The sequence below is a fragment of the Ochotona curzoniae genome, unplaced genomic scaffold (assembly GCF_017591425.1).
Source record: "Ochotona curzoniae isolate NIBS_2020 unplaced genomic scaffold, NIBS_Ocur_1.0 scaffold_1852, whole genome shotgun sequence".
Classification (NCBI taxonomy): Eukaryota; Metazoa; Chordata; class Mammalia; order Lagomorpha; family Ochotonidae; genus Ochotona; species Ochotona curzoniae.
In genome coordinates this window covers 58661715-58677370 of record NW_024467087.1, presented here as the reverse complement: position 1 = coordinate 58677370, position 15656 = coordinate 58661715, and the positions used below count along the sequence as shown (strand labels likewise).

Sequence of the window (15656 nt, the reverse complement as noted above, 5' to 3'; positions counted from 1 at the left end):
CGACGGGAATATTAACATTTGACAGATAATGAGAATGATTGAGATGCATGCCCCTGCTGCCTTAAACTTTATTGATCATTACTAACCAAAGATATTAAACATGAACATTGGGGAATCACTAAACATTTTAACAAGGAAATATTCAACTTACTCCTGGGATATGCTTTCAGGGAAAAACGCTTTTGTGGAGAGATGAGCTTTATTTGTTACACTTCTTGATTAAAAATCAAGCAACCTCCCAGCCCTGCTATTTACTTGCTGGAACAGTTTATTTGAGCTCTGTATCTCTGTTTCTGTATCTGTAAATAGGGAAAATGACTAGTCTCTTCCTAGCTTATGGTAAGTATTTCAATAATAGACAAAGTAAAAAAAAAAAATCATAGCAATATCTCAAAGTTGGTCAGCCACTAAATTTTTTTTCATTTCATAGACAGGATCATTCGTCCACATATTCTCAGGGAAATCCAACTGCTAGAAACCAGATATCCTCCTTAGAAAGCTAGAAAATATAAAACATTAAGGAAGGTCCTTCTATTATGTATGATAGTCTATCAATAGATCAGTGATAGCACCATTCTACTATTATATGAGTAAATATAATCTCTTATATGTCCAGAATTATGCTATAATTCTAGAAAATCAATTCAAATTATATTTATAATGTGGACATTATTTAAATTACCTAATACTCATTTCTTTTTGTTGATATTTCCAAGATTGGAGAAAGCTATCATTCATGTTCAATAAAGAATTGACCCATTTATGACCTTATTGTTGGGATCAACCATGCATTTGTCTCATAATTATTTAACCTTTCCAATAAATGTCAACCTCTTGCAGATGTTCACATGTATCTTCCTACAAAGATATTTCAGGGTTCTCGACCTTCACTCAACTTACTTGACTCATCTCCTCCCCCACAGGAGGGCCAGGTAAACTTGCACATTGATATTTCCATCAGATTTTTGCAAAACCACTTGCTTTGTAGAAAGTAGTGTGACTCCTTATTAGTAAGTCTGGGTAGAGAAAATACTATCCTGGTGAAGATACATGTCCTTCTCAGTTCACATTTAAAATGAGCAAGTTTTTCTTCTTTTTTTTTTTTTTTCTAAGATTGATTGGGTTGGAAGGGCAACAAGTATTGATGGGAGTGTTGATGGAGAGAGAGAGATTTTCCAACTATTGATTCATGTCCTAAATGGCTCCAACACTCAGGGTTGGTGGGCTAGAGCTAGTAGCCAAAAACTCCATCATTGTCTCCCACATGAATGGCAGGGGCTAAAACTTGGGGCCATCCCCCACTGCCTTTCCACACAGATCAGCAAAGAAAAGAAGAGCCGGATATGAGATGGAAAAGCTAGGACTTGAATTGGTACTCTGATATGGGATGCCAGTGTCACAAGTTGAGGCTTAACCGGCTGTGCCAGAATGCCAGCCCCAGACAAATTTTTGCAATCAAACTTTAAGAAAAGTACATTACAGCATTGTACATGCTGAAGGTTTCATTGATATTGAGAAAATTTTTATGGAAAAAGTTTGGGTGTGAAAATATGGCTCATTCCAGGAATTGATTGAAGTTGAGCCCTGATTGACCTAATTCTTTTTTATCGTTTCTCAAATTAAAGGTGCCAGCTGTTCATGTAGAGATCCATCTTCCTAGAGACCAGTCTGGGGAGGTGGACTTCCAAGCACTGGTCTTACAGCTGAAGGAGACCTCAAGCTTACAGGAGCAAGCTGATATCCTCTACATGCTGTATACTATGAAGTAAGTGATGACGATTATTAATTTACTTTAATTTTCACATAGAAAGGAAATATAGCATAGTAAATGGAACAGAGCTTTGTAGTGTCATGCTTCTGGATTTGAATATAGGTAAGCAATCTACACACTAAGATTTTTAAAGCCGTCACTGTCATCATTTGTAAAATTTGAATTATACCCGTTTCAATAACTGGTAAGAATTGTTATCATTATGATGGTTATTATTTAGCCTCCATTTTTATATTATCTATAGAGAAATTCTTAACTCAAAAGAAGAAAACTTTTTGGGGCTTATAAAGAAGCTAACAAATGTGAGTGTTTTCTGTGTGTCAGAAACTACCCAATATGCTTTGTATCCAGGTATCTCAGATGTAATATGTGCAAATTGGAGTTTCTCCTTACACCCACTTACACCTTCTCTTTTTATATTGGGGTCACCATAAAGGAGTAGAACAGGATCCCTGTCCCTAAATTTAATTTGGATATTGAGGCTGATGATGCCACACATGTGCCAAGACAGAGTGTAATGTTTTTTACTCACAAATTAAGCTTTCTCGAAGGAACTGATTCCAAAGTTGCTCTCCAAAAGTGTTTGAGAGGTCAAAGAAAGGTGACGGGAATTTGAATTTTGTTATAATCAGAGTGAGACTGCCATTAGTATTCTCACTGGCACCAAAAAAAGGAGCGTATGAACTTGTCTGTCACTTTCCCAGATACAGGGGTAAAAGGAAAGAGGAGTAGTAGCACTCGAAATCAGTCAGATGTCAAAATTGGAATCACACTTAAATTCCCCATCTCCATTGAGATACTTACCTAAGCATCAAGCTCTTACACATGTCTGGTTCATCACCAACTCTTGCCAGCCTTTCCCTTAAATACTTTTTTTTTTTTTTTTTGTATTTTTACTATTGATCCCTTTATTCAAGCCAGCTGTCTCACCAGGACTAATGCTACTGCGTCCGAACAATCGTTCTGCCTCAATCATATCTCCCTCTAGTACCTCATCCACAGAAGAAAGAGTAGACTTTATTTATTTGTGTATTTTTACTTTTTATGATAGATATTTTCAAACTTAACAAAAAGTGAAAATAGTAGTATAACGACATCCTTTTGGACTCCAATTACCAAGTGCAACAGTAACAATTTCCCTTGATATCCAGGAGGAACTAGTTCCAGGACTCCCTGCAGATATTAAAATTTACCAATACTCAACTTGCTTATACAAAAATGGTATAATATTTGCATATAACTAACCTCATGTATACTTTTTTTTAAGATTTATTCATTTATTGGAAAGTCAGATATGCAGAGAGAAGGAGAGACAGAGAGATGATCTTCCCTCCGATGATTCACTCCCCAAGTGAGCGCAATGGCCGGTTCTGTGCCGATCTGAAGTCAGAAGCCAGGAACTTCTTCCAGGTATCCCACGTGGGTGCAGGGTCCCAAGGCTTTGGGCCATCCTCCACTGCTTTCCCAGGCCATAAGCAGGGGGCTGGATGGGAAGTGGAGCTGCCGGGATTAGAACCGGCGCCCATATGGGATCCCAGCGTGTTCAAGGGGAGGACTTTAGCCACTAGGCCACGCTGCCAGGCCCTCATGTATATTTCAAATCACATCTAGATTATCTATCAAATGTAATTACTATATAAATAGTTGTGCTATATTTGTAGGGGATAATGGTGAAAAGTCTGTACATGTTCAGAAAAGATACATGTTTTAGTACAGAGGGCTGACATTATTAACTCATGGCTACTCATGTTATATCAACCTTGACACCATTTTCCCCCTATATTATTTTGGAAAATATACCATATATTTTATCATTTTACTCTAACATTTCAGTATTATTTCTAAAAGATAAAAAGTTTCTTAAAAAATGGCTACAATGGGATTTCTGCTTCTGGATAAGTTGAAGTAGATGCATTTCTCCTGGTTTCTTCTGCCAACTGTAGGAGGATAGCATTTGTATAACAGTAATAACAAGACAGAGGTGTAGAGAATAAGGCAGACCAGATAAGGACCTCGGCATCCAAGGAAAAACATGACAATGATGTCCCACAGTTTTCTTTCTTGCCTCATATGCCCAGTATTGAGTCCTGAAGAAACCAACAGATTAAAACTGTGAGTTCAGACAGTACAAGTCCCAAGGGGAAAAACCTGGTTCTCTAGATTAAACAAAAGTTCACTCTAGAAAGACAGACAACTTTGAGACAATAATCGCTCCAACCAGAAATCATAGAGAAAACTGTGGTCTCACCCCTAGTAACAAAGGCTAAGTGGAAAGTCCAGACTTTGGTCCTGCACAGTTATAAACAAGACAGGCACTGCTCTGTGTTTCTACTGCCCCCACGTGTTAATGACGGCCAAGTAGCAGTCTTGGACTTTAATATTCTCTGACTTGAAAGAGGCCTCCATGCTAAAGTGTCAGTAGAGACCACGTGGACTGTCTGACCTTCCGCCCCCACCCAATGGCAAGGGGTACCCTGGCCCTTTTCTGCTACATGGCATCAGAGGTAGCCTAATGCAGTCAGGACTTATACTACAACTCAATGATCAATGTAATAGCAGTGAAGGCCACAGAAGGAACTGAATTTCCACTCCTGCTCAGTGAAGGCTAAATGAAGGAACTAAACTTATTTTCACTATACAATTAGGCAGCATTCTGTTTTCCCTAATAATGCAGTGTCAGAAAAGACTGATTAAAACAAGGTTTTAAAAAGATCCAAATTCTTGTCACACCAAGGACCCAGAACATCTCAGCTTAAATGAAAAAGAAAAAAGTAACAGATAGCAACATTAAAATGATAAAGCTGTTGGAATTATCTTTAAAAAAAAAAAAAAGGTCATAAAAATGCTTTACCAAGGGCCCAGTGCCGTAGCCTAATAGCTAAAGTCCTCACCTTGCATGCTCCAGAATCCCATATGGGTGCTGGTCCTAATCCCAACAGCCCTGCTGCCCATCCAGCTCCCTGCTCATGACCTGGAAAAGCAGTGGGGGACGGCCTAAAGCCTTGGGACCCTACACCCACGTGGGAGACGTGGAAGAAGCTCCTGTTCCTGGCTTCAGATTGGCACAGCTCCAACCATTGTGGTCACTTGGGGAGTGAATCAACAGATGGATGATCTTCTTCTCTGTCTCTCCTCCTCTCTATATATCTGACTTTCCAATAAAAATAAATGAATCTTTAAAAGAATACTTTACCAAAAATGCTTTAACAACCAAGTGTGAACCCTTTGAACCAAATAGAACGCATGAAGAGGAGCCCAATAGAAAACTTAGGAATGAAAAATACAATAACCAGAATAAAACAGCAAAATATAGAGGACAGAGATAGAAACAGTGACTTAAAGACAGAACACTGGAGACTATGCAATCTGAACAACAGATACTTAGACAAAAAAAAAAAATGACCTGAGCCTCAAGGACATGTAGAACCATAAAATATAGCTGGAACTGCATTATTACATATTAAAATATAAATCATTTGCTAATGTCATCAAGTATCTGGTCAGTGTTCAGATTTCTGTATCTCATAAACGTGTGCTTTACAGTTGATTCAATTCAAGATGCAATGAAGGTCCAGATGTTGTACTTGATTGTTTTATGTCCTCAGAGATTTTAACATTTAAGTTTTCTTTTGCTCTTTTTTTTCTTAGACTATTTATTGAGAAAATGGATTGTGTGTCCTTTAGCATTTTCCACATTTTTTTGTTTTGCCAGTTGCATACCTGTGATGTTGTTGAAGCATGTTCTGCTCCCTTTGGTGTTACCTGGAAGATGATAGTTACATCTGTGGGATTGACAGACTGATAGTTACAGCTATAGGATTAACAGACTTGGATTTAATTTCTTTTTAGGCAAGGCGACTACCTGGGTGATACTCTGTACTTCCTTTAATGTCACTCCAGGAGGCAAACAATACATGATAGATGCTCTCTTTGTCATGTTAAAAATTGATCAAGTGTTTTTAGTCTGTTCTTGCTGCTGTGAAGTTCCTTGTTAGTTTTTCTCCTAAATGAGTTTAGTTGTCAGTGGTCATTGCCAAGTTTCATTATTTAATCAGGGGTTGTCAAATCCTGGTTTGGTTTTCTAGTTCTATTCAGTGTTACTTAAAAAAAAAAGATCTAAAGATCGTAATTATAATTTTTATTCTGCTTATACAGATGAACAAGGAATAAATGTAAAAGTTGAAATAAATGTAGAACTTGCAATTCTTCACAGTGGCTTCTTTGAAGTAGAGGGAAAAGTTCTAAAACCTCAATATGGTCTGTAATGGCAAGTTCCTGCTTACCCTGCAGACACCATTCTGTGCTCTGTAATTGATGTTCCAGCAACGTGGAAGTGTTGATAGTTTTCCAGCAACACTGTGCTGTTTCTCATTTCCCTGCTTTTGCTCATGTTATTCTTTGCATGAAGCTCTTTTCTAAATTCTCTTGTTTACCAGACTAACTTTGTACTCATCCAGTAGGATTCACCCCATGCTATATCCTCCATGTAGTCAGCTCTGAAATTGTTCCCCCCCTACCCATTGTTCCATTGGTATCCTTTATAATGAACTGTACAAACCACTAATATGTATACAAGGGTACACCAAGATTTTATGGACAAATGGGATTAAAAGATAAATTTATTTTGAAATCCATGGATAGTAAGGTTCTTCAAAAAGTTAATGGAAATGAGTATTATGAAACAAAAATGTGCATGGATTGCATGAAAAAAAATATTTGCACCAAAACTTTTTAATTCTACTTTTCATTAACTTTTTCAAGTATTCTTACATTTTTGTGCTATAGTTTATGTATATATCTCAGCCCACTAGACCATACTTCTCAAGATCAGTGATATGATTCATTTATCTTTACAGTCTCAGAAACCAGGTGATTGCCTTATGCTGTTTTCTCAGTATAGACTGGCCAAATGAGTCATTGTCTTCACTTAACCTTTGTACTTTTCCTATGGGATAGATTGACACCTGTACTTTGTAAACATGACGAAGCTGGGTAAGAGAAGTTAAACAGCTTACTCAAGATCGTATACCTAAGGAAAGGGAAAGATTGAAAAACTTGGTCTCTGACTCCAAAAGCCATGCTGTTTCTATTAGACACTGCAGTTTAATGACTGCAGTTACAGGTCTTTCTGTTAACTTAAAAGTTCCCCAATGTCAAAGTAAAATTTTTATACATCCAGTTGTTTTAAAAATAACCTGCACTTTTAAGTGGTTATCATCTTGTGATGCTCATTGTTAATATGGCAGAAGGGTTGTTTTGCTCACCTTAGGGAATGCTGTTTCTTATTTCAATTTGCAGTGTTTTTTGTTTGTTTCAAATCCAATTATTTTTGCTGTGATTTTTAACTTTTCTCACTTCCTATTACAAGTCCTTGTAATTCATTAATAGATCATTCATAAGCAACATTTTGATTGTAAGCACCTCATGCTATAAATGTCCCTTTCAACATTGTTTCTGCTGTAACTCATGATGCTTTGCTTTGTTTTGTTTTGTTTGGATTTTTTTGTTGTTTTTGTTTTTATTGGAAAGTCAGATATATAGAGAGGAGGAGAGACAGAGAGGAAAATCTTCCATCTGTTGACTCACTGCCCAAGCAGCCGCAACAGCCAGAGCTGTGCTGATCTGAAGCCAGGAGCCAGGAGCCTCTTCCAGGTCTCCCACGTGGGTGCAGGGTCCCAAGGCTTTCAGCTGCCCTCAACTGCTTTCCCAGGCCATAAGCAGGGAGCTGGATGGGAAGCGGGGCCATTGGGGTTAGAACCAGCGCCCATATGGGATCCCAGAGCGTGCAAGGTGAGGACTTTAGCTGGTAGCCTACTGTGCCAGGCCAGTGTTTGTGTTTTTATTGTCATTTCTTCAGCGCCACATGAGTCATGCAGTAGCATCAATTTCTATAAGAAGGTATTTTATTTTCTTTTTCCTCACTTTAGCAATGCATTGGTCATTCTGTAGCATGTTTTTTAACTTCATGTTGATGTAAATTTTCTGGTTTTTTCCCTGTTGTGGACTATGTTTTCTGGCTCTATGTTTAAGGAGATGTATAATACAAGTGTAGCATTGACTGTCATGTCCAGATGTGGAGACATAGTACAGTATGCATCTCTGCATCCAGACCAAACATGGACTCCCAGTGAAACCATTGAACATATCCTGACAGTAGGATGCTGGACTCTCTGACATTGCCCATGCCTACAATGTCAGGAAACACTTTAGTAGCAGAATGATGGACTTACAACTGTTTATGAAAGACTACCCATTGTGATAATAGAGGGAATATCAGTGAGGGGAGAGTACTTGGGGAGGGGGACGGGAAATCCCAGAGCCTATAGAACTGTATCATAAAATGATAATAATTTTTTAAAATAGAATAAATAAAGAGCCTGAACCCCCAGAGGTTTCGCCATTTAGGATATGCCTGCTTTGTATACGTCTCAAAGTACCATACCACATTCACACCAATAGGTATAAGCCCCACCACATGAAGCACCAAATCACTGTGCCCTTCAGAGATCTATAACCCAGACATTCCCTGTGTTTCTGCTGAGGGACATCACCTAGATGTGTAACACCCTTTTCCTCCCCCTCTTGAAGTTCCCTTACCTCTCTTCCCTCCTTAGTGACAGAACCTGTTCCTGACATCTCAGGGCAAGCTCATAATGTGAAGGACTTCTCTTGTTGCGGCCCTGTCCAGGTCTAACCACAAGCTTATGTTTGTTATTCCCAAAACAAAGAGGTATTGGGTATTATTATTTTGATATCTCTATTTCCTTTTTATTTTGTGGTAGTACATCTTTAACAATAATCTTTTGAAAGCTGATGATGTGTCAACACATACTGAATTTTGAATAATGAAAAATAGAGAAGATGAAAGGAGTGCTGGGATAAGGACAAAATGATGGTAGTTTGGATGGAAATTGAAGCTTTTGAAGGGTGGTTGAGATAGGCAGATAACAGATATATGATGTAACAGGATCACACTGTCCCACCAATTCAGGTACATGACTGACTGTCTTTTGCTTCTTTTTTTTTTATTATTACATTTTTGACAATCTAGTTAATCAGGGCAAAAAGGTTCAGGGCTATAGGAAAGTGGGTAAGACTATTATTTCCATATTGTTTCCTTCATGTTTAAAGGGGGGTATTAAGGGAGAAGGCCCACCCAATTTCCCACCCTCCCCAGGACCTGGATGTAGGGCATGCTCCGAGGTTCTTGCTCAAGTGGTTTTGATACTTCAACACTTATGAATCTTGCCACTTGCTGCCAATCTTGCCACTCCAAGCACAATGAGATCTTTGAAGAATCCACTGATTGACATAATCCATCATAGAGTCTCTGTTTGCCCCATATTTCACTGCCAACATATAGCTGAGATGGTTGATTCACCTGTCTTCTCTCTTTTCTTGGTTAGGGTTCTGAGTGCAGCATTTTGATTGGGGAAGTCTCCAAAAAAACTTTGTCTGAGGTGTTCTCAAACCAGATTCTTGTATGTACTAGCAAGTACAGGGCCCAGCACAGTCCATCGCCCTGATCAGCTGGTGGTTGCAATCGCTGGGTTGGTTCTGTTCTCAGTCCCGACTTCCATTGGAACCAATGGATGTTGCAGTCCAGCCTGGTTCTGCCCAGCACATACTTGGCCCTTGCATAAACAAGTGGGAGCTGCAGCCTAGTTGGAGCGACCCGCAATAACCCCCACCAGGCCCATCCCCTACCCTGGTTTGCCAGGATGTGTAGCAGTAGTCCAGTCTGTCCCACACCCCATTCCACCCCAACCATTGTCCTAGTTTTCATGCCCTCCCGTGGAAGTGGTAACCCAAGAGGGATGAGCCCACTATTTCCCTCCCAGGCCTCTCTCACTCCTGGATTATGTTCTCTCCAGGTAGCTCTCTGGTTTGACTTGACAGAAGTAGGCCCCAGTGCCAGCTTCTGCCAGCTGATGCTGTGGCTAAGCCCAGACAACCCTCACCCACTCTAATTTTGTTTGCACCAGTAGGAATAATCGGCCCAGCCTGGCTTTTCCCTGATCTTGTCCACCTAAGGAATACAGATGTTGTAGCCCTGCTTAGTCTGGTCTGCCCCCATCCCAGCCTACGCTCTCCAGCGGGAGTAGCTGTCCAGCAAAGGAACCATCCCTTATTCCCCTGCCAGCTCTGCCCCCTCCTTTCCTGGTTCTCACACGTGCTGGTTGGGCGCTGCAGTCACATCCAGTACAGGCAGCCTCACATTAGCATTCTGTATTGTGCACTAGTTTTTGTTGCGACCAAACCTGGCTCAACCCACACTGTTCTGGTGCTTGGATTTGCCAGTGGATGATGTGAACAGATTCAGCCTGGTCTTCCCCCGACCCATGCCAAATGTATGCCAGTGGGTAACTTTCCATGACCTGTTCTGGGCTGTTTCCTATCATGTTTCTTGCGCTTACCTGCCAGGACTGTGTCCTGCCAAAGGAGTTGCCCAGGCTCCTCCATCAGAACCTCTCCCAATGCCAGATTTTGCGTATAGCAGTGAGCCAACCCTACTCAGTCCACCTCCTGTCATAACAGGAACTGTGGCTTTTCCTGACTGGCCTTCAACCCAAACTGGTTCTTTCTGCTAGATGTTTCAGCCCAGCCATGGCTCGTCCGTACCCATATATAGCTCACACACGGCTCAGTAGCAATTGAGACCTTGTCTAGTCCATTCCACATCTACCCTAATCCTCCAGGACACCAGAGGGTGTTGGAGTCTGGCCTGGCTCGGTGCATCCAATCCCAGTCCACACTTGTGCCAAGGGAGACTACAACCATTTCCAGATCAGAACACAGCCCCCATTCCAGGCCACGCGCCCCTTGGTGGGAACCTCAACCCAGCTATGGTTGTCCCCTTAGCTCCCTAACCAGGCCTGCTCCCTGCCATAGATCACACGCATGGCAGTGGTTGCTCTGACTCAGCTTGGCTCAGCCCCTCACCTGTCCCAGCCTCTGCCTTAGACACTGTGGCTTAGCGTTCCTGGCTCATGCAGAGCAGTAGGTGCAAGAGCCTACTCGGCATGACTTGTGCTCCCTCTTTGTCTCTAGTTTCGCTTGTGGGCTAAGGTTTGCTCAGTCCTGCCTGGTCCACCCTGTTCCATTACCAATTGACACATTTGCCAGCTGTTGGAGCTACTTTGACCAGCTTGTCTGACCCCCAGGTCTGGACCACATGTTCATCAGCGGAAGTTCTGACTCGCCAAGGGAGTTTCCAAAGTTCCTCCACTTAATCCACTCCCAGACCCAGTTCTCATACATGCCATTGGGTTTAGGCCAGGTTCCAGCGAACTCTGACCTTCCATTTGGCCTTGTATGAGCTGGTGAACATTGCAGCCCGGCCCACCCCCCACCCTAATCAGAATGTACCTTTGGATGCTGCTGTCCTGACCAGTCCAGACTGTTGGGGGTTCCTTTACCTGTGATTGATGGCAGGCTCCTTGGTCACACTTAGTTTAGTCCATCACCACCCAAACTCTTGAGCTAACCAGTGGGGCTAGAATCTTAATAGGGTTTGGCCCACACATCCCCCCACAGAATCTACCCCCAGATATGGTTCTTGAGTGCTAGTTAATGTAATGGCCCTGCCTAATGTGACCCTTCTCCTGATCCATCATCATGTCAGGTACCAGGATATGATTCTGCAGGACAAGCCCTGAGCCATAGCTTTTGCATGGACTGTTATTTGGTGGTCTGCATTGTTCAGTGATTACAAGTTTCTCAAGGGAAGAGTTACTGTCATTGGGAATCTTTATGAATGCTTCACGTCCTAGAAGCACAATGGGTTCAACCTGGAGCTATCTAAGCAGTGATTCAAAGAACCAAAACCCCAGAGCTCCCGGCCGGGTGGCCAGCAAGTGGAGCCTGGCGCCAAATGGTACACTGGCCGCCCAGGGACAGCTCACCACGTGTACATGGTGGCTGGCGTCTGGGATCCAGGCATGAGACGCCCCGTCCTGACACCCACCAGCAGGGAAGTTTAAACTCCCAGGCCCAAGGTCGCGCCCCTCCCCAATCCCATTCACCACCCAATGAGGGCATCAGGTGGGTCCCGGACTTGCCCAGTCACCGAGGCCTCCCCCCTCGGTGTACTCACCCCGAAGGGAGCAGCATCTGGAGCCCAGGCAGGCCTGGGGACAGCTCACCACATGCACATGGTGGCTGGTGTCTGGGATCCAGGCATGAGGCACTCCGTCCCAAGACCCACCTGCCTTTTGCTTCCAACAACATGACTTTTCTTCACCTAATACTATACATACTGACTTTATCATAGCCTATGAATAACTGTAATCCCCCTAAAACTAGTATTCTATGTAGTACCAAACCACATTATATAGATGGTATATGGTGTGCTATGTGTTTTTTTAATGTACTTGAAATTCTACCCAGTATCTCTGAGGCATTTAAGAGTAGAAGAATGAAAGATTTATTTATTTATTTATTTATTTATTTATTTATTTATATTGCCCATATAAGTAAATAGACATATATGTGGATACATTTGCCTTTTTACCTGAATGGTAGCATAGTATATATACTGATCTATATTTTACATTTTGAACTAAAATCCTGAACATTATATAGATCACTATATATGTGTTCCAGTTACCTGTTGCTTCATAAGAAATCACCCCAAAGCTCAGTGGCTTAGAATAACTTTTAATTTTGCTTAATTATCTTTCATACTTCTGAGTTTGGCCTGGGTACAGCTGAAAATATGTTGCTTATGGCTACTCATTCAGTTTTGATCAGACAGTGTCTGGTCCTGGAGTCATCACAAGCCTTGCTCACTCCTGTATCTGGGAATTGAAACTGTATGGTTCATAGAACCTCATTCCTATAGCTGAAACAGTTACAAATGACTCCTCCCTCTCCCCACAGCCATGTATAGAGAGACTTTTTCCACATGTGAGAGTATAACAATGGCTAAGTTCTAAGAATAAATGTCCCAGGAAAGGAACAGGTTATGGGCATGCGTGTCTGGGTATTTGGGGAGAACATGCACACCCTGTCTTTTTAATGGAAGAATTATGAAAGTCACGATGAAAAAAGAGCTTTGGATGGAGCTGGTGTGGTGTGCCGGCATCCCATATGGTCATCAGTTCATGTCCCAGCTGCTCCAATTCTGACCAAGCTCCCTGCTTATGACTCAGGGAAACAGTGGACAATGACTGAAATTCTTGGGCCCCTGAATCCACATGGGAGATCTAGAAGAAGTACCTAGAACTCAGCTTCAAACATTGTGGTCATTTGGGGAGTGAACCAGTGGATGGAAGATCTTTCACTCTCTGAATTCTGTAAAAATATGCCTTTCAAATTTTAAGAGTGTTAGATAATTACTGTAGACATTTGGGAAAACACTATCTACCATACTCTAGGCACAGCTTGATATTTGTATAGCATTACATTATTTGAATATCATATTTAACCACTTTCCTATTAACAGATACTTGAATTTTTCCTAATCATGAACTGTCATAAGTAATACTATATGATACATCATTTCACATCTCTAGAAGAAATTCATCCCATAGATAAATTTGACTGGGAATTGATATATTAAAGCATGTATGATATAAGTACACAACACACTGAGTGTTTTTTTCCCTCCCCTACATTGATTTTTAATACATTTGCGGTGTTCTGCATCCTTCACTATTATCCATTTTACAACATCTCCATTACCCCCAAAAAGAAACCCACTCTCTTTATGCATCAACTCCCAATTCCTTCATCCCTCCAGCCTTCTTCAGTACTAATCAACTTTCTGTCTCTACAGATTTGTTTGTTTTAGACATCTTGTATTAATGGGGTCACTTTGAATTGGCATAATATATTGTTTTATTGATTTATTTTTCCATTGTTTTATTTTCAGGGTTTAGAAATTGTTGATATTTTTCCATGGGGTAAACATTATATGCATACACATGATCATTTTCATGAGTCCCACATTTTCTATATTAATGTTTTCTTTTCTAATCTTTATTTATTTATTCAAGAAACAAAAAAAGAGAGAGAGAGAGAGAGAGAGAAAGGATAGACAGAAAGAGAAAGCTTCCATTCACTAATTCACTTCCCAAGTGCCTAGAAACCCAGGAATGGGTCCAAGTCCAGGATCAGAAACTCAATTCATGTCTCCCATGTGGATAGCAGAAGCCCAGTTATTTCAGCCATGCCTGCTGAGCCACTGCACCAAAATGCCCTTCCAAGCATAGTATTTTCAAGTTTAGTCTGTGTGGTAACATGCATCAGTACTTCATTTATTTAACTGTCAAGTGTTATTACCTATATATTTATACCACATTTTATTTATCCATTTTCAGTTGATTGATATTTGAGTTTTTTTTTAGCACTTTGTGGCTATTTTGTGTGATTCTATCTAAACATTAGTGTACAAATTAATGTGAATTTTTTTTTTCATTTCTCTTGAGCATGAAGCTAGCAATAGAAGCTGTCAGAACTCTTTCAGAATAGAGCTTTCAGAACTATCAGATTGTTTTCCACTGTTTTAATAGCATATGCAACAATATTATTGAACATTAATAGTTTGATAAAATTCTATTTTTATATTATTTTAATAAATATGTTTGTAAATAGACCACCAGAAGGAATATCTCAATTTTTACCCCTACTGGTAATATAGTGATAGTGCTTGTTGTCCAAACCCTCAATCAATGCAGTTCAATCCAACTGGGATTCTCTCTGATTGCCTATTCTATAGCTTCCCATATCTGTTTTCATTGTTAAAGGTCCTCTTGTTCCAAAGTTACAGGCTAATTGTCACAGTTTTTTTTTTCTTAGTAACTTTATGTGTTTTATGCATTTGGAATTAGGGCACGTACAGTGTAAGGCACAGATCTACCTTTTTTTCAGGTGGCTGTTGAAACCACAGAACCACAGGAAAGGCAAGGGGCAGAGACAGAAAAATCTACCATTTGCCCATTCCTCAAATGGCCAGGGGTAATACTGAAGCAGGTGCCCAGAGCTTTCTCCGGGTCTCCAGATGTGTACAAGGCCCAAAACCTTGGGCCATTTTTTGCTGCTTTCCAAGGCGATGAACAGGGAACTGGATCAGAAGTGCAACATCTGGGATACAAACTGCACCCCTGTGGGATGTTGATGCAAGCAGCAGTTTTACCTGATATGCCTGAATTGTGGCTCTTCTTCTTGATTGACTTTTAATCATTTTATAAATAATCTTTCATCATATATTAAATTCTCAGAACCCTTCATATACTTTTTTATAACATGTAGCTGAACTTGTGCTATAATGCATATAATCACGTTTATATAATCTTTAAAAATAAGCACGCATTCTCCTATTTTCTTCATTGGTTTATGAAATGTAACACACTTTCTACAGAACAGTAGTTAAGTCTTTAACTATAGCTGGATGGAGCATGTGGGAAGTATAAAAGGATCCATGTTTTCAAAGTACAACTGAAACTAGGCTTTGTCTTGTCTAGGCATTTATTTGGCTTGCGGAGTTGAGTGTTAACTTGTGATTGTACAAAGATTCTTTTTAAAAATTAACTTCCTGATGAGAAAATCCTATCAAAAATACTTAGATCCATTATAAGATTGAAAGAGAAGATTGTTGCCTGACGCTTTACTGGATGTAGTTCTGTTTTTAAAATTCCAGAGGACCTGACTGGGATACTGAATTGTATGATGAAGGAAGTGCCACAGTCAGAGAGCTTCTTACTGAGCTATATGGCAAAGTTGGAAAAATTCGTCACTGGGGCTTGATACGATACATCTCTGCGATCTTAAGAAAGAGGGTGGAAGCACTTGATGAGGTACTGAAAATTGTCAAATTTATTCTAAATCTAACTAGAGATGCTCTATAAAAATTGATTTCCATATTTTTTTTCTGACAACCACA

At 40.5% G+C, this 15656-nt stretch overlaps 1 protein-coding gene across 5 annotated transcripts in view; it reads left to right on the top strand.

Moving 5' to 3' along the window:
- PHKA1 (phosphorylase kinase regulatory subunit alpha 1) overlaps positions 1–15656 on the top strand; it is a 104623-nt gene that overhangs the window by 64271 nt on the left and 24696 nt on the right. For all 5 annotated transcript variants that reach the window (XM_040999650.1, XM_040999649.1, XM_040999648.1 and 2 more), the window contains 3 exons: positions 841–932; positions 1626–1765; positions 15414–15570. In XM_040999650.1, coding sequence (XP_040855584.1) covers positions 841–932; positions 1626–1765; positions 15414–15570 — 389 coding nt within the window. The remainder of the gene's footprint in view (positions 1–840; positions 933–1625; positions 1766–15413; positions 15571–15656) is intronic.